At 43.1% G+C, this 23,925-nt stretch overlaps 1 protein-coding gene across 8 annotated transcripts in view; it reads left to right on the top strand.

Moving 5' to 3' along the window:
- nktr (natural killer cell triggering receptor) overlaps window positions 1–23,925 on the top strand; it is a 273,135-nt gene that overhangs the window by 110,146 nt on the left and 139,064 nt on the right. For 7 of the 8 annotated variants that reach the window (XM_038798536.1, XM_038798533.1, XM_038798535.1 and 4 more), the window contains exon 2: window positions 2,801–2,881. In XM_038798536.1, coding sequence (XP_038654464.1) covers window positions 2,824–2,881 — 58 coding nt within the window. In that variant the 5' untranslated portion in view covers window positions 2,801–2,823. Of the gene's footprint in view, window positions 1–2,800; window positions 2,882–4,989; window positions 5,013–23,925 lie in introns of those variants that run through there. The other variant, XM_038798540.1, reaches the window with a different exon arrangement.

Genomic DNA, 23,925 nt, shown 5'->3' with positions numbered 1-23,925 from the left:
AACCTACGTTTGCCACTGATCCTATTTCAGGCACGGTTATATTCTGCAGGTCTTGAGTTCTGTGGAATGTCAAACTAGAAGGCCGGTTCCCTCTAATCTTTTTTAGCATTGTGGAATGGTATCAAATGTACAGCACAGAAACAGGCCGTTCAATCCATTTAGCACTTCCATATGAGCTTCCTCCTGCAATACTTCATCTCATCCCATCAGTGTACTGTTCTATCCCTCTCTCCCACCTAATGTTTGTTTCACTTCCTCTTAAATGCATCTGCTACTGTATCAGCCTGAACTGCAGCTTTGTTAACAAGTTCCACTGTCTAACCACTCTCTGGGGAAAGAAGTTTCTCCTGAATTTCCTGTTCCATATATAAGCGACTATCTTATATTAATGGCCCCTAATCAGGTGACTTTAATCAGATCTCAGACTCGTTAACCCATATCTTCCTTGGTCTTCAAAGCCATCACTTTGCTGGGCATAGTGTTTACACCATGCTGATAATGTTACTCTCTTTCTGACTGTATACCTCTTTTTTTGCCTGCTCCCCCTCGATGCACAGGAGCTACGTCCTTTTAAAGGGGCAGAGTTTGCAAAAGACCTCCAATTGCACTGGACCAAATCTATGTAAATAAGAGTTCTGCATTTATATCACAGCACTGTCTGTGGAGGGATGGTGTCACAGTAAGCAAACCTAATGGGCTTTTTTAGGCTGTGCTGTTGTCCAGTTGTATAGCTCCCAAGTATAGTTCAGCGTAGAATTGTGGTCCATCCTACAGCTCTGCAGTGGTGTAGGAAATGTGTATACTCAGAATCTTTCAAATCACAAACAAGATTTGTAAACAATCCGACATGCAGTGTTTCATTGATTCACTAATTAATCTTGAATTCATGCTTTTAAATAAAAGGTGAATTTAGAATTCTGGCGGCTTCACCATGGTGCAGGAACACTGGACACAGTTCAATAGTTTAGTACAAGTGTAGAGTCATCCACGTTGATGTGCTTTAGTAGGTTTGTCGCCCCTAGTACAACATGATTGTTATTTTTATAATACTGTCATGCAGGGGGAGAAGGTGGCGTAGTGGTAATGTTGCTGGATTAGTAATCCAGCAGCCCAGGCTCATGCTCTGGGGACATGGATTCAAATCCCTGCAGTGCAGGAGAAGGCAATTCGGCCCATCGAGTCTGCACTGATCCTTCGAATGAGCAGTCAACCCATTTACACTCCCCTGTCCGCACTGTAACCCAGAACCTAATCACATCCCTGGACAGTAAAGGGTAATTTATCATGGCCAATCCACCTAACCTGCACATCTTTGGACTGTGGGAGGAAACTGAAGCACCCGGAGGAAACCCACGCACACACTGGGAGAACACACAAACTCTACACAAGAGGCCGGAATTAATTAATAGTTCTGAAATTTAAAGCTAGTGTGCGTAATGGTGAATGTGAAACTACCATCAATTTGTCATAAAAACCCACCTGGTTCACCAATGCCCTTTAGGAAAGGAACCAGTCTTGCCTGGTTTGGCTGGCAACTCCAGACCCACAACAATGTGGTTGACTCTTAAATGCCCTCAGAAATGGCCCAGCCAAGGTGGGAAATAAATGCTGGCTTTGTCAGTGACACCTACATCCCATGAAATAGTTTTTTAAAAATGCTATCGGTGGTGGAGTACACCTGGTACAAAACTTGGACAGGGAAAATAGTGGCCGTAACTGTCTCTGGGCTTCAAAGAACCAGATCAGAGATGTAGCAAACAAGCACTGGTTTCTTTACAGTCCATCATCTGAGGTAGTGGTGCCCAGTCAGGAACAGTCCTTCCATGTAGCAAAAATTCAAAATCCTTTTTTTTTGTTGAAAACTTGATTTCCAAGTTTGTAGCACATAGGATACAGAGGAAGCCTTCCCACTGTCAGTACAAAAGCAGGTTGCAGCGAGTGGGAATTGGTTCTCCCATGGCCCCAGATATGGTATAAAAATAACTTGTCAACTCTGACGTTCGGTGCAGCTCAGTCTGCTAGCAAAAGGAATTTTTAAATCTCTTAGGAAGATGATTTTAATGGCAAGCAGAAATATGAAAAAAAAAATGTATTAAAAAATGTAGGGGAGTAACACCCAGAGGGAGCAGAGCATTGTTTTGTGTTCAGCTTGTATTTAAGCTTCTGGTTCTAATATTCAGTTAGGTTTAATTTTATCTTTCAAACCCTATTAAATTTTTGTGCAAATTCCATAGCTGTAGTCAAGATTCAATAGCTGTGATTTTAAAAAAAACTATAAATGTTCATTTTGTTTTCCATAACAGCACATATTTAATGGTATTAACTGTACACATTTAGGTAGGTTCATGATACTTTGCTGGTTTAGTTTCTTCAATTAGTGCTTCTTCGCTACTAGCCTGCTTAATTGGAGAATAGTGATAGTCTTGACGTGACTGTTTAATAGGCTGGTAGAAACACTATTGAAACAGATGAGCTTGCATTTTTATATATATATATATATATATATTAAATTCATCAAGCTCTCGCAGAGTTGTGTTTTCACTCCTCCCCCACCTCTCCCCCATGCTTTGAGGTCATTCACGTGCTGCCAGGCATGAGCTAATGGAAGACGGGATGTGCTGCCTTTCCTTGCATCAGAATAGGTTCAGTAAAAAGGTGGTAGGGAAGGGGAGCAGTGGGAGAGGATAGATGCTTGCAGGACTTCAAGAAGAGGCCAGATTCTACAGCAGAGCAGCTTTTGAGTTTCAGACGGGCTCAATACAGAAATCTTGTCAACCTGCTCCTCTTTGTTCTGACATAGGTGTACACCGAGTGTATATCGTGATGGGGGTGAAGAACCGCCCGCAATGCTACTTTGATGTGGAAATAAACAGGGCTCCAGGTAAGACTCTTTTGTCCCTCATTTTGTTCCTCATTGTCAGTAGTTTTACTTTCACGAATATAGCATTATTTTTGATGTCATTTTAAAAAAACAGATCTGAATGATCCTGATCCTTGCGTTGTTTCTTGTTATGATTCAACTGTGTTGTAAACTGCTTTATAAATATGAAATGTTGATACTCTCTCTGCCTGAGCACGTGAATTAAAAACTGCATTTATGCTGCCTTAAGGGTATTTTTTCAAGCCCATCCCTGCTTCCCCAAAGACCATTGAATAGATCAAAGCGTGTTTAGATATTGTTAAATGATTCACATTAACTTTGACAGTCTTGTGTACAATAATTAACCCCTTGTATTCTTGTCTGCTTTAGAGATTGGTAGTTACCTTTAACATTCCATTATTGAATAATGGGACAGGATGTGGATCCTGGTGGTTATCATTTGATGACTGAATCTGGAGCTGTCAGCTCTCGGCACCTTCACAAACTTGCAGCTGCACTTCAGGTGAACGCAGATGTAACCAATGTGCAAGGAAAGGGCTAAACTGAACCGGCCTTCTCTATCTTGCATCAAAAACTGCAGCAATTCAAAACTGAGCTGCTTGGTTTCTGTTGTGTGACTGAAGGTACAAGACTGATTTTTCCAGTACTGGATCACTTTTTCATCCAATGACTTAATTATCCAGATGCTCCCCGAGGTGTAGTAAGAAGAGCAGAAATACAATCGTGACAAAAATTGTGATGCTGAATCTTGCACTGATTTATGAGTATTTATTGGACAAGGCTGGAGTCAGACATTTGCTTGTTTCAGAAAATTAATCCTTACTCCAGATGTTGTTGTGAAAAAGCTACAGAATGAAATTTGCCTTATATTCATGGGGAGCACAGGCATCAGTCTCCATGTGAATGTTAAATGTTGGAATGTGGATGGTTGACGCTGGATAGTCTGAATGACTATTAGTGCATTACTTTTTCCCTATACTGCACTTCCCTCCCACGCAGCATGGTTACAGCTCTGTGCTCGCTCGAAAGCTCCACTCCACCTTGTCCAAATGGCCATTCATCGAGTGAGCCCAATAGCTGTCAACTGTCAATTCCAGGGGGTACTGTTAAGGCAGGTCATGATTTGTCTTTATCCAGCACTTGCTTTCCAGTGAGTAGGGAAGTTTTCTTCCCTTTGTCACCTTTACCACCACCTTCCTGGCTACAGAAATCTGAGGCTAGTTCATAAAACCATTCAGCATAGAAGGAGGCCATTTGGCCCATTGTGCCTGTGCCAGCATTTTGAAAGAGCCACCCAGTTGGTGTCTCTTTCCCTTGGTGTGTACGGAATTTTTTTTTTCTCTTCCACCCCTCCCCCGCTTCAAGTACTTGTCTCTTTCTCTTGGAAAATTGCTAGTGAGTCTGCTGCCACTGTTGTTTCATGGAGTTCCATTCCAAATCATAACCATTGTAATGTAAATATCACAGTCCCAGAGAACCATAGGCTGTTTTGAGAGCTGACTGGTGATTATTTAACCTGAGGGGCAAGGTTGCGAGCACTGTTCCTTCATGGATAACCTCAGCCGGTGCGGGAATTGAACCCGGACTCTTGGCGTCGCTCCGCATCACGAACCTGCCGTCCAGCCGCTGAGCTAACTGACCCCCAACCATTGTAATGCCCTGACATGGATCAACTAACTCAAACTGAAGTTTGAAACTAGGTCCTTGTGGTTACTGTTGCTGAAGATTGCACTTGGTCAGAGCCATTTTCTTTACCTGTTAAGTGATTGTGGATCTCGGTGCTGATATATTTAGTTTGGCATTATTTATAGTCCGATACTGGGCTTGTGTAAGAAAAAACATTCTCACCACTGCTATATTTTACATTTTCCTCCTTCTGAACTGGAATCTTTAACATCTCCTTACGTAGCTCAGTGTCAAGTTTTATTTGGTAATGCTCCTGTGAAGTGCCTTGAGACGTTTTATCACGTTAAAGGTGCTATGTTAATGCAAGCTGTTGCTGTTATAAATCTGTTGAGTTTCATTCTGTGTTTAGTGAATCATATTGACAATTTGTTCCATTGTGATTTAAAATTTTATATGATCCAATTTATCACCGCCATTTTTAGGTTAAATGGGAAGGAAATTTTAGGTGAGTATTTTTGTTCAAAGTATTTCTTCATTTTGCGTGCCGAAAGATGACCAACTTTTTTAACGAACATTTTTGTAAAAATGTGAATTTGCTCAACCCTGAGGCTTGGGAGTGAAGTCATCCCTCCCTGCTGGGTTCATCAAGGCATCACCCAGAGCTGCTGCCAAAAAAAGCATTGGAGCTGTGAGCTTGAACCAGCTTCTGAGCAAAAGTAGCTGTGCTACAAGTTTGCAACTTGCAGCCCCAGCCGGTATCCTGATTTCAAAATTCTGAAGCTTCAATCTGCCTCTCTCTCATCCCCCCGCCCTTCCCCCAGTACCTCACCTACTCCATGTTTCTTATGCTGTCATTCTGGGACGTTTCCCATCATTTACATCAGAAGATCCTGGCAGGAAGTCAAAGATCTTTACGGGGGTAATAAAATAGATTTTTTTTTTACAACAACATCTTAAAATATCATAACTATACCATTTTGTTATATATCAAATTGGGGAATTACTTTGAACAAAGAGACCTTTATTCCCATTTGGTCTTTTACGTTTTCCTGTCATTGTTGTGGCTTGCTTATCTAACAGGGTTGCCTCATCCCATCCACATTTTCACTTTGTAAAAATCAAACTATTGCAAAGAACTTTAATCGCTTCCACACTCCCTTTGAAAAATAATGAGGGCTGCATAAAGGCATAATTGAGAGAACTTATTTCAGACAGTATGGGAGATAAATCAATACGATTGGAGACTCTAGGCATTAAAACTGGAGTTCCACAGCAATCTGTGTCTGTTCAGCTCCCTCATGTTGCCAGATTCAATAACTATTCCCCATATCAATGGCCACTTTCTGGGGGGAAATGAAAAGCTGTTTTGTGGTTGATGTTTTCCTCTAGCTTGGTTTGAAGGTGACATTCTTCAGAAATCAACAAAAGTTTGTAGCTATCGAGAAAGGTTATAAATTATTCAAATATTTTTCGGCATGAAGAAATTGAGTTGGCACAAAGTGAACAATTAATATGAAACTTCAAACATTCATCAGTGTTATGGACAGCGTTTCAGCTCCTCCCCAAAAGACTAGTGAAACATGGCTGTAAAAATATAAATTTCAGGCAAGAGGAACTAATAATTTGTGTTTAATCAATCCATAAAAAGGTTATAAATTAGCAAACAGTGACATTCACATCCAGTTAGGTCAAAGTTCATGTTCAGGATGTTATTGTAACTCCTTGACAGCTACCATTAAACTTAACTAATGCTTCTGGAGTCAAAACCTCAGATCCAACTTCCATGGACTATTTTGACTGTATGTGGAGTTTCCAGCAAGGCTTCTTTCTGTATCTGGTAAATATATGTGCCGCGTGTCTGTTATAGCAGCAGCGGACACTTGTCCAAACATTTTTTTTAAAAGGGCAATTTTAGCGTGGCCAATTCACCTACCCTGCACATCTTTGGGTTGCGGGGGTGAGATCCACATAAACGTTGGGAGAATGTGCAAACTTCACATGGACAGAGACCTGGGACCGTGATTGAACCCAAGTCCTCGGTGCCGTGAGGCAGCAGAATTAACCACTGCGCCATTGTGCCGCCCCTATATCCAGACATTCTAGTGAGAGGTACTGAGGCAAACAGTCCAGGAATCCACCAGGATGCGGATGATAAAAAATGAAGCCAAATCAAGAATTACTGGATGGCACCAAGAATTAATTTTTAAGGACTTGATCATTACAGGAATGTTGAATAAAGTAACAAGTTCAATAGTTTGAAGGTCTTAGTAATGAATAAGGTTTCTTTTTGATTTCATCAGTGCAGGCTTGTAGGGAAGACCTGGAGCTGGAGTGAAAAGTTATGAAAAACACTCATCATATTCATATTAATAAAACAAAATAATAAATATAAAGGCTGAAAAGCAGAAATTAGATGTGACAAAATTGATCTCTGTTCCAATACAGTTTTTTTTCCTATCCTGTACAGGAGAGCAAGAGATACTGGAAGAATATGGAGCAAATCTGACACTGATGACTAAATGTGATTATGTTGAGGCGCTTTAGAAAGATGGAAGTGGAGCTTCCACCCAGTTTTTCTAGATCTACTCATTTCAACAGCTCTAAGGAGCAGATCAGTGATTAGAAAGGAAAATTCCCTTAACTGTAACTTAAAGGAATGACAATTTTAAAGGAAGTTCCTTAATGAAAGAGTGATCAGCTGCTTTTCCAAAGGCAAGGTCGGGGACTAAGATATGGAAGAAAAGGAAATTCATTGTCCAAATGTGAGCCTGAGGCAAGGTGTGGAGCAGCCCAGCGCATGCACGCTCCCAACCTGTTGTTATTAGTGGTGCTGCGTGGGTTGTTTGTGAGGTCAGTCCTTTGTGTCATTCCAGTGGCATCTTCACCATAACTCAGCATTGCAGTATGCTTGTATAGGTTCATGGAGACCACTGCTGGATGTTTGTTACTATCACTGAATGTACCAACACATGTTACATGCTGCTTTACATAAAATGACACTGCATTGCACCTACATCTGCTAATCAGATCAGGAGAAATGTGCTTGCATTCATTGCCAGGGAGTTGAGCCAGCGCCTATAGAAAAGGTCAGTGGCATCTTAACAGGCTTGGGACTTGGGCAACATTGGATTCTTGATCAGTCTGAAGACGGAGAGGTGCATAATTTGATTGGTCGCATATTTTACTCCAGCCCATCTGAGTTTCTTCTTAATTCCATAGAATCCCTACAGTGCAGAAGGAGGCCCTTCGGCCCATCAAGTCTGAACCGGCCCTTGGAAAGAGCACCCTACTAAGCCCATGCCACCCTATCCCAGTAACCTCGCGTAACCTTTTGGACACTATGGGGCAATTTTGTATGGCCGGCCCATGTAACCTGCACTTTGGACTGTGGGAGGAAACCAATGCATACATGGGGAAAAAAGTGCAAACGCCACAAAGACAGTCACCCAAGGCTGGAATCGAACCTGGGACCCTGGAGCTGTGATGCAGCAGTACTAACTACTGTGCCACCGCGCTGCCCTTGGGTTGTGCCAAACCTCATCTGAAAAGTTTGCTATTGTTGGTTATACAGTGGGAACTTTTGCATTACTGAACAGCAAAGCAACTAGCAGTGGGCAATAAGTACAGCCCTTCTAACATCGCTTATCCTGAGATCAAGCACTTAAAAATTTTCCTGATAAAAGCACATTAGTACAGTTCCATAAGATTAACTAATACAAGCAAGTTACAATTGAAGAAAGGTGATGTCACCAAAACTAAATATGGATTGGCATCATGCTGTGTGATGTGTTCACCCAAAAAATTTTTAACCTGTGCCAAACTGTTTAACCTTGGTAAAACATAAACAACGAAATTTCGTACAGTCAAGTGAATGTGTTTGAAATTCCACTAATATGTTCCTTCCTCTCGTTGGCTGAAGTCTTGCAGCATCGAATGGAATCCATTTGTGACAGTATAAAGAAAGATTTTGAGTTGCTAACTTATTATTTGGTTCATTGCTGACCAGTTTGAATATTACAAAATCAGTTCCAATGAGTCATACCTTAAAGCTAATGAGGTTCCCCCATTCAAATGAAAATAATTCAATTAGCAATCACTGGAAGTACATTAACTTCAGATCCTGCATATGTGAAAGAGAGTCAATGATTCTCCAAAATATGCTGACATAGTCCCATTTTGAATTTGGCAAAGAGCTGCAGTTTGTCTATAGAATTTTACAACCTCAGTGAAAGCACTTGTTTCCATGGCAAGGAGCCAAATTTGTAGTTAGTTCTGCAATAAGATTCTTGCTTGTAAATCCCAGTAAGTTCTCAATCAGTCAAAGGAAAATTGATAGGTTAGTGAATTATCACTGGGTTGCTAGTGGGGACTGGACTAAGCAAAGGTTTTTTGGCACTGGGAAATGGCCTGCACGCAGCACGCTCATTCTTTCTGTTAGAAAACATTGCATGGCATTGAAGTCGTGTGAGGATGGGAAATAAAGAAATATTTTCATCTGTTTGCAACTTGAATATTTTTTAAAATCACATTTGCACTTGCCTGAATAGCAGGAGAGTTACTTGGAACACTTAAGTGCAAATCTCTTGCCATCATCTGACAAAGAGGATGATTTAAATTGTTCCAGCAATGAGTGTTTTCAAACGGTGTCCAGACGATCACAATTAAAATTGCCAGGCGATTAGTTTGTTAGTGTTTGTGAAGCCTGTATGTGGAGCCAAGGTTGCAGACATGGAAGCTAAATGATTGGAACACATATATGGTGCTTTCAAGGCAGCCTTCTCCATCAATTGGGGGGGGGGGGGGGGGGGGGGGGGGAGGGGGGAGAAGAGGAGAGAGAATCAGTAGACTTAAAATCATCACTGGGGCTGTCTGGGAGAGATTGGCATGACTCCTGAGGTATATTAATTTTGCGTTCTCTGATTTATTGAAGGTGTTTACAGTGGGGCTTGAGAGCTGATACTGAAGTAAATCAATAGTTGGGTGGTAGCGGGGGGGGAGGAGTTGCATGGAAAATTTTCAAATCAAAGTTAAAGGATAAGATAGGCAGGTTAGTGATGAGGTGGATTGTTAACAAAATAAAGGAAGAGACAGACGGTGCAAACGCCATATTGCACTAAGGCAATTTGATAATCAAACAAACTTAAAGGCTTTGTGTATGAATGCACAAAGAACAAAATTACTGAGTTAATTTCACAAATAGAGACAAGGGAGTATGATTTGGTGGTGATTACTGAGACGTGGTTGAAAGGAGACCAGGTCTGGGAGTTGAATATTCAAGGTAGTCAGAATTTCAGGACAGACAGAAAGATTAAGGAAGTAAATTGCCCCTTAATTGGGGGCAGAAAAAGGAATTGGGCCCTTTAAATTAAAAAAAGAAGAACTTCTAGTACATTATTCATGTCTTCCTTTGTGAATTCAGAAGCAAAGTACAAATTTAATTCCTCTGCCATTTCTTTGTTCCCTGTTATGAATTCCCCCGTTTCTGACTGTAAGGGGCCTACATTAGTTTTTATCAATCTTTTTCTCTTCACATACCTGTAGAAACCTTTCCAGTCACTTTTATGTTCCCTGCCAGTTTACTTTCAAATTGTATTTTTCCCTTCTTAATCAGTCCCTTGGTCTGCCTTTACTGAATTTTAAATATTCCCAATCCTTGGGTCTATTGCTTTTTCTTGCTAATTTGTATGTTACTTCTTTGAATCTAACACAATTTCTAATCTCCCTTGTAAGCTATGGTTTGGCCATTGTTCCCTTTCTACTCTTGCGCCAAATAGGAATAACAACTTTTGGAGTTCGCCTATTCGTTCCTTGAATGCCTGCCATTGCCTGTCCACTATCCTTCCTTTCAGTAATGTTTCCCAGTCCATCATAGCCAACTCATGCCTCATACCATCATAGTTACCGTTATTGAGGTTCAGGACCCTGATCTCAGAATCAACTACGTCACTATTCACCTTGATGGTCACTCATCCCTCCGGGTTCTCTCACAATTAGATTGCAAACTAATCCTTTCCCGTTGCACAACACCCAGTCCAAGATGGCCTGTTCCCTTCTTGGTTCCTCAACATACTGATCCAGAAAACCACCCCGTATACATTCCAGAAATTCCTCCTCTATTGTACTGTGAATAATTTTAGTCACCCAACCTATATGTAGATTAAAGTCACCCATTATCCTTTATCACATGCATTTCTGATTTCAGGTCTAATGTTATTCCCAACAGTTTGGTGGTCTGTATACCACCCGTATAAATGTTTTTTGCGCCTTAATGTTTCTTGACTCAACCCATGCAAATTCCTCCTCATCTGTACTATATTTTTCCTCTATTGTATCAATATAATCTTTAAACAACAATGCAACTCCACAACCTTTTCCTTTCTGTCTGTCCTTCCTAAAAAATGATTAGCCCTCAAATGTTTAGTTCCAATCCTTGGTCACCTTGGAGCCAAATCTCCGTAATCCCAACTATATCATATCCCTTTACATCTATCTGCACAACTAATTCATCCATTTTATTTCAAATGCTCAGGTACAAAACGTTAAGGCTTCAATGTTTCTTGCCCGTGTCTTTTTTACAGTGTCATTATCCGATACAGGCCCTTGATTTCTCTGTCTCTCACTTTTCTTCCCCTTTCTGTTTTTTCTTTTGTTCTTGATTCCCCCTGTTCTGAATCCTTACATAGGTTGCCATCCCCCTGCCATATTAGTTCAAACCCTCTCCAACTGCTCCAGCAAGTAATAGTAATCTTTATTCGGTCACAAGTAGGCTTACACTGCAATGAAGTTACTGTGAAAAGCCCCTAGGCGCCACATTCCGGCGCCTGTTCGGGGAGGCTGGTACGGGAATTGAACCGTGCTGCTGGCCTGCCTTGGTCTGCTTTGAAAGCCAGCGATTTAGCCCAGTGTACTAAACCAGCCCCTACCAGGTGTAACCTGTCCAGTTTGTGCAGGTCCCTCCTCCTCCAGAACCGGTCCAATGCCCCAGGAATCTGAAACCCTTCCCCTCACACGATCTCTTCAGCCATGTATTCATCCAATACATCCTGCTATTTCTACTCTGACTAACACCTGCTTATATGACTGAACTCCAACTTTCTTCCTAATTCCCTATATTCTGCATCCAGGACCTCATCCTTTTTTGTTTACCCATGACGTTGATTCCGATGTGCACCACGACTGCTGGCTATTCACCAGCCCCTCCAGAACGTCCTGCAACTGCTCCGAGACATCCTTGACACTGACCACCCTCTAACCCTCCGCCAGAAAATCGAGAAAGGGCTGCCACCGCCGGAAGAACCCTTGTACCGACCCCCTCAGGGCAAACTTAACCTCTCCACCTGATGAACCCGGCCATGTCATTGAGCTCCGAGACATCCTTGACTTGAGCACCAGGGACCAACATACCGTCCTGGAGTCTCGTTTGCGGCCACAGAAGCGTCTGCCTATTCCCCTTGCCATCAAATCCCCTATAATCGTTAATGTCTTCCCAACCTTCACTTCAACACGAGGGCGGGCAAACCAAAAGCTCCCGACCCATTATTGTGACGTAGTATTGCTGGGTGACGTCTGACGTTTCAGTTATTTAGCTTTCACTTGGCCCAGAAGGTGAATTGAGGATAAACCTAACAGCAGTGGACTCATCAAAAAATCTTGATGCAAGGACTCTACCACTGTGAAAGGTTAGATAATCTTTAACCTTTAAATTGCCTTCACCTTATTGATCTAATTGAGGGCGGTTAATTCAATAAGTATTAGATGCTTGCTACTGAGAGAAAGTCAGCATGGCAGGTTTGGCCTCTTTGCAGAGGTGCACTTTGTGTCTCAAATCGGAGATCTTCATGATGCTTGGTGAAAAGCCGGGACTGCTTTTATGAAGATATCTAAGTCGCACCTTATTCTTTTAAACCCTGAGAAGGGCAGCATGGTGGCACAGTTAGCACTGCTGCCTCAACGCTCCAGGGTCCCGGGTTTGATTCCCGGCTTGGGTCACTGTCTGTGTGGAGTCTGCACGTTCTCCCCGTGTCTGCATGGGTTTCCTCCGGGTGCTCCGGTTTCCTCCCACAGTCCAATAATGTGCAGGTTCGGTGGACTGGCCATGCTAAATTGCCCTTAGTGTCTAAAAAGGTTAGGTGGGGATAAAGGGGATAGACCGGAGGCATGGTGCTTAAGCTGGGTGCTCTTTCCGAGTGCTGGTGCAGACTCGATGAACTGAATGGCCTCCTTCTGCACTGATTCTATGATTCTGTGGGGTTTCCTCCGGGTGCTCGGGTTTCCTCCCACAGTTCAAGAATGTGCAGGTTAGGTGGATTGGCCATGATAAATTGCCCTTAGTGTCTAAAAGGTTGGACAGGGTGGAGGCGTGTGCTTAATTATGGTGTTCTTTCCAAGGGCCGATGCAAACTCGATAAATGGCCTCCAGCACTGTAAATTCTATGTTAACTATTGTATTCCCCCATTTGTTACTCCTCCCCTCTGCAGCAGAACCAACTGTGGTGCAACAAATTTGGTTGTTGCTGTTTTTCCCTGAGCTCAGTCCCCTCAATAGTATCCAAAGCAGTCTTATCTGTTTTGCAGGGAATGGTCACAGGTGATTCCTGCCTAGCTCTCTCACTCTGCCTGGTGGTCACCCATTCCCTTCCTGCCTGTGAAGACTCAGCCTGCAGTGTGACCACCTCTCTATACGTGCTATCCATGACGCTCTCTGCCTCAGGCATGTTCCACAGTGACCCCAGCCACCGCTCCAGCTCCAAAACCCAGGCTTCCAGAATTGAATCTGGGCCCTGGGTCCCTGACAGTGAGGAAACAGTGCTTACCACTGTGCCACCCCGCCACCCCCACAAAACATGATCTTATAGAATGATGGAGGGGGGTCAAGTGGCCTACTCCTCCTAATTCGTATGTATGTTTATTGCAATTTCAAGGGATCACTTCGAATATACCGAATTAATATAAAGCTGGGTCTGCTTGATGGGAGACTGAAGGATTCCTTTCCATTGTCTTTAAAAACTCAGATGAGCAACAAAACAAAATTGGAAGCTGACAAAGGACCTCTCATTTCTAATGAAGATGGAATTATCCAATAAAAGCATCAGTGGACCCTGCAGAGGGGAGGAGGGAAAAGTCAAATGACAATAATGACATTTAATGAACTTTGCAGTAACGGCATAAAACCCCAATTGAGTCCTAACAAGATTAAATTCTGTATGTAACCCATTCTTAAATGGTAAATCAAAGGTGGTCTTACTTCATGTCCGTGGGTCTTGTTACAGTATATTTTTTTCTTTTAAAGGCAGCATGTGGCAAGGAGATTTGGGAGCACACCATTTTAGCATTTAATTAATGAGGTTCCCTGCAGGTGGAAGCTGCCTTGCTGTGTGATTCAACATAGTTTCTCACAAAATTAGATGCAAGAGTTTAATAAATATACATTAAACATAAGCATAATCAACTTGTGCAGGAACTATTTTACATAATGATATTTGCTGGGCTGCCATTGGTGCTTTTGTTATTCATCTGAGCTAATTTGTGGTCTATGAATTTTACGTTTTCAGGAATTTGAAAATTCCGAAACCTGTCAGAGGTTTAACATTTTATTTGCCTTTGTTGAAAAGCAGTGAATCATTTTGGGGGAAAATTGTGCAGCAGTGAAATGTTTTAGATACGTGATATTTTAGCATTTATTAATATTTAACAGCACAAAATGATGACTGTGGCAATCCAATCCAATACTAATTGAGGTAGATTAGTGAAGTAGACACAGAAGACTAGACTAGCAGTTTATTTATGATTTTCATCAATGTAAACCTGGATAACAATGCAATATTAAGAGTTTGAAGAGCTACGTTTTCAACATGATTGTGTGTCCACAGTGCTCGTGCACTGTACAAATTCTGAAATAATAGTAAACTGTAGTCGCCATTGAGAGAAGGCATGAAAAATAATATAATTTCAGTGTGAGAATGGATCCTCCTTTGCAGTCCCATCTGTCCAAGCTCATGAGGTAAAGACCCACTACCAAACTGGACCTCATCCAAAAAGGAAAGAGAACTCTTAACAACACAAGAAGGCTGTGAACCAGGAGGAACTTGAGATACTGGGCGTTGTCTATGCTGCTCTGATGAAACTGCGTCTTGAGTTCAGATAATTCCACAGCCTGGTCTAATAACTGGATACAAGCGGAGTGCAAGAAACATTCCGATGCCGCACAACATCATGGTGATTAGGCAGCTCCTTGCTGGATCCCCTTGAGCACACAGCCAGCTGAGTAGGCATAGCTAGAAACTTTATTTAACAAATTCATGGTGATTAGGCAGCTCCTTGCTGGATCCCCTTGAGCACACCGCCAGCTGAGTAGGCATAGCTAGAAACTTTATTTAACAAATTCTCCAATGGAGCCTTGTGCATGCCCATTTTAATGGAGTAAGATTATTAGAATGGATTGCTACATTAATTTAAAACAGGGTGTGGTGGACATCCTGAACATATTGATGTATGCCCTTCCAGGGAGCTCCTGACCTCGAATGCCTGAGACAATCTCAGCTACCCAGTGGTACCCAAGCAGTTGTTGCAGATCTTTTAAAAAGTGTGCTATATAGAAACACTGCAACAGTACTAGTAAATCAACGCAGAATAGTGAAATATGCTGAGACAAACAGGACTCTGATTATCATAGGGACTTTACATGATCTATTCAGTAACACCTGAGGCCCAGAACATTAGTTCTGAACTAGTCAATGGAATGTGGCAGCATTGGAAAAAGAGCAGGGAATTTCTCCTGGTCTCTGGGCCAATACTTATTCCTCACTCGCATTGGCTGGTTCATTATATTACAAGTTGTTGTACATCACAAAGCATGCATATGGTTTTGGGATGTCCTGAGGCCATGAAAGGCTCCCAAATATATCTCATTTTTATATTTATAGGTTCACCTTCGTGGTTTGCTTTTGCCACCAATCCCTGCATTGCTTTCTGCAAAAAAATATTATGTAGCCACTAGAGGCTAGAAGATAAACATGCCTTACATGGGTCTGTAGAAATCAATACAACAAATGTTGCATTTTCAGATCTTTGGAACAGGCACTAAAAGATAATCTCCTTCCTTTAGCTGTAATAAAATGAATGTGCAGACTGCTTCACTAGCAAGCCCATTAGCCACAACAATATTAAAACAAATTTTAAAAAATCTTTGCAGGATCATTTTGATGAGTGCATTTCATTTGTTACGTGCCCTTTTGTGCATGGTTGAAGGAACTGTACTCTTCCACAAAAGACAGCACGGTAGCATAGTGTTTAGCACAATTGCTTCACACCTCCAGTGTCCCAAGTTCGATTCCCAGCTTAGGTCACTGTCTGTACGGAGTCTGCACGTTCTCCCCGTGTGTGCATGGGTTTCCTCCGGGTGCTCCGGTTTCCTCCCACAGTCCAAAGATGTGCAGGTTAGGTGGATTGGCCATGCTAAATTGCCCTTAGTGTCCAAAATTGCCCTTCGTGTTGATGGGGAGTTACTGGGTTATGGGGATAGTGTAGAGATGTGCGCCTGGGTGGGGTGCTCTTTCCAGGCACCAGTGCGGTCTTGATGGGCCGAGTGGCCTCCTTCTGAACTGTAAATTCTATGATTCTATAAGATGCCAAATCATTTAATGGCATCATTACATGCTGTGGTGAAGTGCCAGCACAGCCTTAATGGTGGTCAAGCAAATGCTGACCCACCCTGTTCATTTGAGGTAGCAGGATGCACTGACATGTCCACCGTCTGATGCCATGGAGTACCCACATATTATAGAACCCACCTGATCTCCATCCCCCACGAAACACCAATAAACTGGTTCTTCCACTTCATTGCTCTTTTAGGGGCTGCATGAATGCAAATATTTTGTATATTAAAAATTCTGGCCAGAATTCCACATCAACTGACACCGGAATTGGGAATCCCCCCCAGCCCCCCGGGCACACAGTCATGGCAGCCAGCATGTGGTGCAGGATGGGAGTTCTGCTGCCCTCCTGGTGGGGAGGGGTGGGTGTGTGGGACGACGGGGTTGGTGCCAGGGGCACCTACTCACCCTGGCCATCGTGCGTGGAAAGTTTTTTTTAACACAGATGGCCTGGAATACACTGCGAAGGTTGAGGCAGATACGTTAGCGACCTTTAAACCTTATCTTGGCACATGAACAGACGGGGTACGGAAGGACACAGGCAGTTGGTCTAGATAGGACACGTGATCGGCGCAGGCTTGGAGGGCCAAAGAGCCTGTTTCTGTGCTGTATTGTTCTTTGTTCTGGACTAGCCATGTTAATACTGTGGCTACCAGGGCAGGTCAAAGGCTAGGAATCCTACAGCGAGTAACTCACCTCCTGACCCTTCCTCCTTCTCTCCCCCCCCTCCCCCCCCCCCCCCCCCCCCCCCCCTCCAAGCCTGTCCACCATCTACAACGCACAAGTCAGGGGTGTAATAGAATACTCCACTTGCCTGGATGAGTGCAATGATCTCCAATGACACTCAAGAAGCTTGACAGCATCCAGGACAAAGCAGCCCGCTGGATTGCTCCCCCTTCTATAAACATTCAAAGCCCCCACCACCGATGAACATTGGCAGCCATGTGTACCATCTACAGAATGCAGTGCAGTAACTCACCAAGGTTCCTCCGACAACACTTTCCAAACCCACGACAGCTACCATCTAGAAGGACAAGAGCAGCAGATACCTGGGAACCCCACCACCTGGAGGTTCCCCTCCAAGTCACTCGCTACCTTGGCTTGGAAATATGTCGGCCATTCCTTTACTGTCACTGGGGCAACGTCCTGGAACTCCCTCCCTAACAGCACAGTGAGTGTACCTACACCTCAAGGACTGCAGAGGTTCAAGAAGGGCAACCAGGGATGGACAATAAATGCTGGCATAACCAGCGACACCCACATCCTGTAAATTAATTTGAAAATGTGGAACATTTTGCTGGGAAGAGGAGGAAATATAAAAGAAATTGTGCAGTTTTAAGGGGGATGTGAAAACAGAGACCTGGAGGTATAAACCAATCTTTGACGATGGCAGGACAAGTTCAGAAGGAAGTTAAAAAGGCATAATTCATAGAATTTACAGTGCAGAAGGAAGTTATTCGGCCCATCGAGTCTGCACCGGCTCTTTGAAAGAGCACCCTACTCAAGGTCAACACCTCCACCCTATCCCCATAACTCAGTAACCCCACCCAACACTAAGGGCAATTTTGAACACTAAGGGCAATTTACCATGGCCAATCCACCTAATCTGTACTTCTTTGGACTGTGGGAGGAAACCGGAGCACCCGGAGGAAACCCACGCACACACGGGGAGGATGTGCAGACTCGCACAGACAGTGACCCAAGCCGGAATCGAACCTGGGACCCTGGAGCTGTGAAGCAATTGCACTATCTAAATGCTACCGTGCTGGGATTGTTCGCTTTCTTGATCAAGACACAAAACAAAATTAGAGCAAGATATGCTCCTTGCAAAACACTGATTAGGCCATAGCTGTGGCATTGTCTTGCTAGGCATGGCACCGTAGGAAGAATTTTGGAGAGGATACAGAAGAGATTTAATAAAATGGAACCAGGCTGAAGTACTTCAGGTATGTGGGGAGACTGGAGAAGCTAGCGTTATTCTCCTTAAGAGCAGAGAAGGTTGAGGCATTTAATTGACGCATTCGAATCATAAAAGATTTTGATAGAATAAGGGGTATTGGAAGCGTCAGTAACCACAGAACACAAATTTAAAATGATTGGTAATAGAACCAGTTGATTTGGGGGGGGGGGGGGGGGAAGAGAGCAGGAAGTTAGACTCGTTGAATAGCTCTACCCAAGATTCCATGAGCATCGCTGTGACTGTGATCATTCACTATTCCACTTAACCTTTCCAAACCTGGCAGCACGGTGGCGCAGTGGATAGCATTGCTGCCTCACGGTGCCGAGGTCCCAGGTTCGATCCCGGCTCTGGGTCACTGTCCATGTTGAGTTTTCACATTCTCCCCGTGTTTGCGTGGGTTTCATTCCCACAACCCAAAAGATGTGCAGGGTAGGTGGATTGGCCACGCTCAATTGCCCCTTAATTGGAAAAAATGAATTGGGTGCTCTAAATTTACAAACAAATCTTTCCCGACCTGTTGAAAATGGAAAATGAAAATCGCTTATTGTCACAAGTAGGCTTCAAATGAAGTTACTGTGAAAAGCCACTAGTCCCCATATTCCGGCGCCTGTTCGGGGAGGCTGGTACAGGAATTGAACCGTGCTGCTGGCCTACCTTGGTCTGCTTTAAAAGCCAGCGATTTAGCTACGTGCTAAACCAGCCCCTGTTGTATGGTGCACTATTCCACTTAATCTTTCCCAACGGTAGACTAGAGCATACCATTTTCCTCCAGTGCCTCCTCCCCAGTCGAGTGGGACAGCCCTACTTTCATACCTGTCCGTTAGAAGGTAGATATTGGTGTGGTGGTAAAATCACTGGACGAGTAATTAGGAAGGCCAGCTAATGCTCTGTGGACATGGGTTTAACCCCACCATGGCAATGAGCAAAATCTGGATTTGAAAGTTAGTGTCCATAATGGTGACCATGAAACCACCACCAACTAAGTAAAAGCCCACCTTCCAGAAATATCCTTTCGGGAAGGAAATCTGCCATCCTTACCTAGTTTGGCCTACAACTGGCTCTATACGCACAGCAGTGTGGTTGACTCTTAACTTCCCTCTATAATGGTTCAGTAAACCAGAGCAATCAGGGATGGGCAACAAATGCTGGTCTTGCCAGCGAAACCCATTTTCCTTGAAAGGATAAATGTTTAAAAACCGTAGGCAGAACATCACCAGCAAAGGCTAATATTCTCACTCCCATATTATTGCATCAAGAGCTGTCCTTAAACCTCCCCCCACTTTCCTATTATGGTGTCTCTTGGGACCATCATATCAAGCCAGGTTACACGTTAATGCTGGAGATGGTCCATTTCACCTCCGGACCTCTGCAGTTTCTCTATGTTGCCAAACTGCTTGGCCAAGATCTGGTCCTGGATAAGCCACAAATGTTTCGACCGTAATGTCCTGTTTGACCACAACCTGATCAACCAGACGTATATTCATTCCTTCGCAATGACCAACTACTTGCACATCTGTGAAATTTATGTTCTTGATACTTTCATGCGATGTAAGCATGTTGCCCTACTGACCTTGAACTGCGTGTCTTGCTAGGCCATTTAAGAGGGCCGTTTCAGAGTCAACCATGATTCTGGAATCACATGCAAGCCCAACCAGGCAAGGACCTTCGCTAAAGGACATAAGTGAATCAGTTGGGCTTTTGCAATTGATGTTGTCCATTGAGACTAGTTTAATATTCCAGATGTATTAATTAAATTTATATTCCACCTCTCCATGACATTGCTTTCAAACTGGAGCTCTTTATGGAAAAGGAGTTTGATCCGATGCCACATTTCACATGAGGGTGGCTCATGACCAAGATGTACCTATTGCTTCTCCGTGTAAAACTGTAGAGACTTGAAAGCAGTGCTTGCAAAATAAAAGGCTGGGTTTGGCTTACCAGTAAAGTGCTAGAACTGCAAGAGACAGTTCACGTGGCCAAAATACATCTCACAATTTACTATGTTTTATGGATCGCACCTACCAAATTATTTCAATAACTTATTATGCACAAAGCATTCCAAACATTGATTTCTCTCTTTACCATCCCCCACACCCCACACTACCAATTCCCAAGTCTCTTATTGAAGTAATGGGAGTTCTTGGTAACCTAGGTTACCGAGACAAGGAGTCAAGAGATCAGAGTAGATCTGTCTGGTCTGGGAAATCCAGGCTAGATGCTAAAAATACCCCAGCAGACAAATTGGAGTAAAGCATTGCATTTATTTATAAAGTAGCATTAAATTCTGTGAAAAAGAGAGGCGTTTACCATTGTGCATTGTAGCAAGAGATGGTTTGTGAAAATTGCTAGAAGGCACAGGAAGGTCAAATATAATGCGATGCAAGTTGAAGTTTTCTAATATCACGCAATATTTTTTTCCTCTATGCTTGTAACCTTGGGGAGATTAAGTATTTATTTTATTCATGTTGTGTTTCTTTTATTATTAGTGCTTCATTTCTTTTTTTGGGGGATCACGTTTTTCTCCAGGCAAGAAGGCGAGCTTGAAAGCCTGCCGTAGTCGTCCTCTAGTGCTGCTGATTCATCTTATTTAGGAGAGTAGGCTGAATGACTGTCACCTCTGCCTCTTTGACTCATTACTGAGGAGGATAGGCAAGATAAAAAAAGAAATTTGTGGAGGTGATATTGCATGCACATGCTGATCCACACTCTTTCTCCCCTCCCCCCAGTCAAATTGCTGCCTCTTTTCTTTCCCCTCACCCTGGACATGTTGATTCCTGCTCAGGTAGTGTTCCATGAATGTCACTTGCTCTCTGGGATATCGCCCAAGTGGTCTCTTGATGTGTGAGTGAGTAACCAGATTGTCAACCAGCTTTTACGAGATTAAAAGACACTTTGTATTATATGGAAAATCTTGCTACTTCTCCAGGGTGGCTTTAGATTCTCATTGCCTTTACTCGGACCACCAGATGCAGTAGCTATATTGATAACCAAGGGATAGCAAAGTACTGATTCCAATTAGAAGGTTCCATAAGTGATCCACGTGCACAATTTCGTTGTCTAAAAAGCATTTAACCATTTGCTTCTGGGAGAGGAGAAGCATTAATATGGATGTGAAAAAAAATCGTAGGGAGGCTCTCATTTTTTCTACCAAGGGTTCTGGATTATTTGTGAACTATTAATAAACCTAAAGAAATTCCTTCAGCAGAACACTTAACAGCAAGCCACAGCTGGGCACCATGAGGTGATAGACTGGATTTCCTGGGCTGCAAGTTCATGTTCATAATCTCTACTGCATTACCAGAGATAGGCATAGAGCAGAGACAGTTCTTCTGGCTGTAGGGAAGTGTGTCAGGCGAGTTAGCCCGATCTGTGCACAGGCACTACTGTTGACCGTCTTGGTTAACCGTCTTTCCATCAGTCTAACATCATCATTGAGGAGAGACGAGAAACCTTTTTGAAATTGAACTGGAGAAGGTCCTGACTAACTGCTGTGCACTTACGGCCTTGTGCAGCATTCAAAGGAAAAGGGTATTTGGAGGGTGGAGGTTATAGGGGGTTGTGTATTGTCATTGAAAGGGTTTAGAAGAGGTTGAAAGCCATGTGTTCAGAGTCTGTGAAGAAAGCATTTTTGGATTGTTTCCTGCAAAATACATGAGTAGTATTTTTCTTAGCTACTGAATATAAATTTAATCATTCTGACGGTTCAATGGAAAGGAGGTCATTGAAGCAGATGGTTGGACTGAAGAAGCTGCTCTGAGGAACTTCTGTCACAGTGGCCTGAAGATATGAGATGATTAGCCTCCAACCACTACATCTCCCTTTGTGCCAGTGGGAGATTTTCCTTCTCGATCCCCATTGACTTCAGTTTCACTTGGATTCTTGGGACCATGCTCTTTCAGCTACTGCCTTAATACCAGAGACAGTCACTCGTATCTCACCTCTGGAATTCAGCTCTGGTGTGGTGTCCCTGTTCCAACCAAGGCTGTAATGATGTCCAGAGTGGAGTAGTCCTTCCTCGAACACAAAATGAACCTTGATCAAAAGGCATTTTGTTAACTAGCAACTTGCCTAAGTTTGACCTGGTGCTATGAACCATGTTGAGAATTATCATGGGCATTGTTCCCCCCCCCCCCCCCCCCCCCAATCTCCCCATCTCCCCAAGATGTACCCAGGGATGATACTGGAGGATTAAGGGACTTTGCTGATGTCCGAAAACAACCCCAGTCTATCCAGTCTCTCTTCATAGCTAAAACTCTCCAGCCTAGGAAACATCCTGGTAAATTACAACAATTGGCAATGGTTTTATGGTCATCATTAGACTTTTAATTCCACATTTTTATTGAATTCAAAATGTCAACATCTACCACCCCAGTCCCAAGGGTCCCCTATGTCTCTGGATTACTGGTGACAAATACCGCCACTCCATTGCCTCCCCCTGGTCTTAAGCAAGGCTGATTTCACCTGGTGATGGACGCCGAGAGACAGCCAGCCCATTTTGTGCAGCACCTATGGGAGCCACACTTTGCTCCTGGGTCCCAGCTTGCACCAAGCCATTACCCATTCCCATGCTGCTCAAGTATTCTGAACCGGAGTTTGATCAAAGCTGGTACTTCAATTTGGCGCTGAGGGCGTCCTGCTTTGGATGAGGGCGGAAATATTTGAAGAACAAACATTATGCCGGCCAATATTTACTTAGAATCAAAAGGCAACATTTAATTCCGTGCTATTTGTGGGACTGTGCGAAAATTGGAACAGGTTCCCTTGGGAAACGGTGAAAGCAAATGATGTTAGTTCTTTTAAATGCAAATTAGAAAAGAACATTTTGGGTTCCATTTTTGAGTAATTAGAATCAAGACATGGTAAGTGTACCATGATTGGTAGGACTATGTAATTTTGGTGCTGTGGTTCTCAAAGCTTTCTATCACTGTGGGTTTTCCTCACTTCTCTATCTGGGTTTGTTGTTAACGAATTGATGGTGAAATTAGTGCCTCTCATCATCTACAGTCCCATTATTGTCTCATGTGATTCGAGGGATGATAGAAGGCAAACAAAAGCACTTGGGATGGCGCAATGGTTAGCACTGCTGCCTCGGCGCCGAGGACCTGGGTTCGATCCCGGCCCCGGGTCACTGTCTGTGTGAAGTTTGCACATTCTCCCACTGTCTGTGTGGGTCTCGCCCCACAACCCAAAAAGAAGTGCAAGAATTGGCCATACTAAATTGCCCCTTAATTGGAAAAAAAAGAATTGGGTACTCTTAAATTATTTTGAAACGAAATGAATGAAAAATGAAATGAAAATCGCTTATTGTCACAAGTAGGCTTCAAATGAAGTTACTGTGAAAAGCCCCTAGTCACCACGTTCTGTTCAGGGAGGCTGGTATGGGAATTGAACCGGGCTACTGGCCTGCCTTGGTCTGCTTTATTTAGCCCTGTGCTAAACCAGCCCCATTTGAAAAATGCCTGCCATTTCTGCGTGCGTTATGAAGACCACTACAAAGTGCTTTGGGGTGCCCTGAGGAGGTTAAACTGGCTTGTTAACTCGTTCTTTCATAATTTCTTTAAGATTGTGTTATTCTGGGAAATAATGATTAATAGAATCATTAAGGATTTGAAGCTAGACAAAATCTTAGAATTTAAATGATTGGGCAGGATTGTAAAGCTGAATGATTCATAATCATCCTCCGAACCCCACTGATGTTTCAGCTTGGAGAATGTTGGCCTGTGTTTCTGCTGTAAGCCGTTTACTTTTTCCTCCACTGTTCTCTGGCATTATGGCTATTGTTATCCAAGATACCTCGTAATCGTAAT

Source organism: Scyliorhinus canicula, chromosome 5, assembly GCF_902713615.1.
Source record: "Scyliorhinus canicula chromosome 5, sScyCan1.1, whole genome shotgun sequence".
Classification (NCBI taxonomy): domain Eukaryota; kingdom Metazoa; phylum Chordata; class Chondrichthyes; order Carcharhiniformes; family Scyliorhinidae; genus Scyliorhinus; species Scyliorhinus canicula.
Note: the sequence above shows the minus strand (reverse complement) of the source record. Positions and strands in the feature narration are given on the sequence as shown.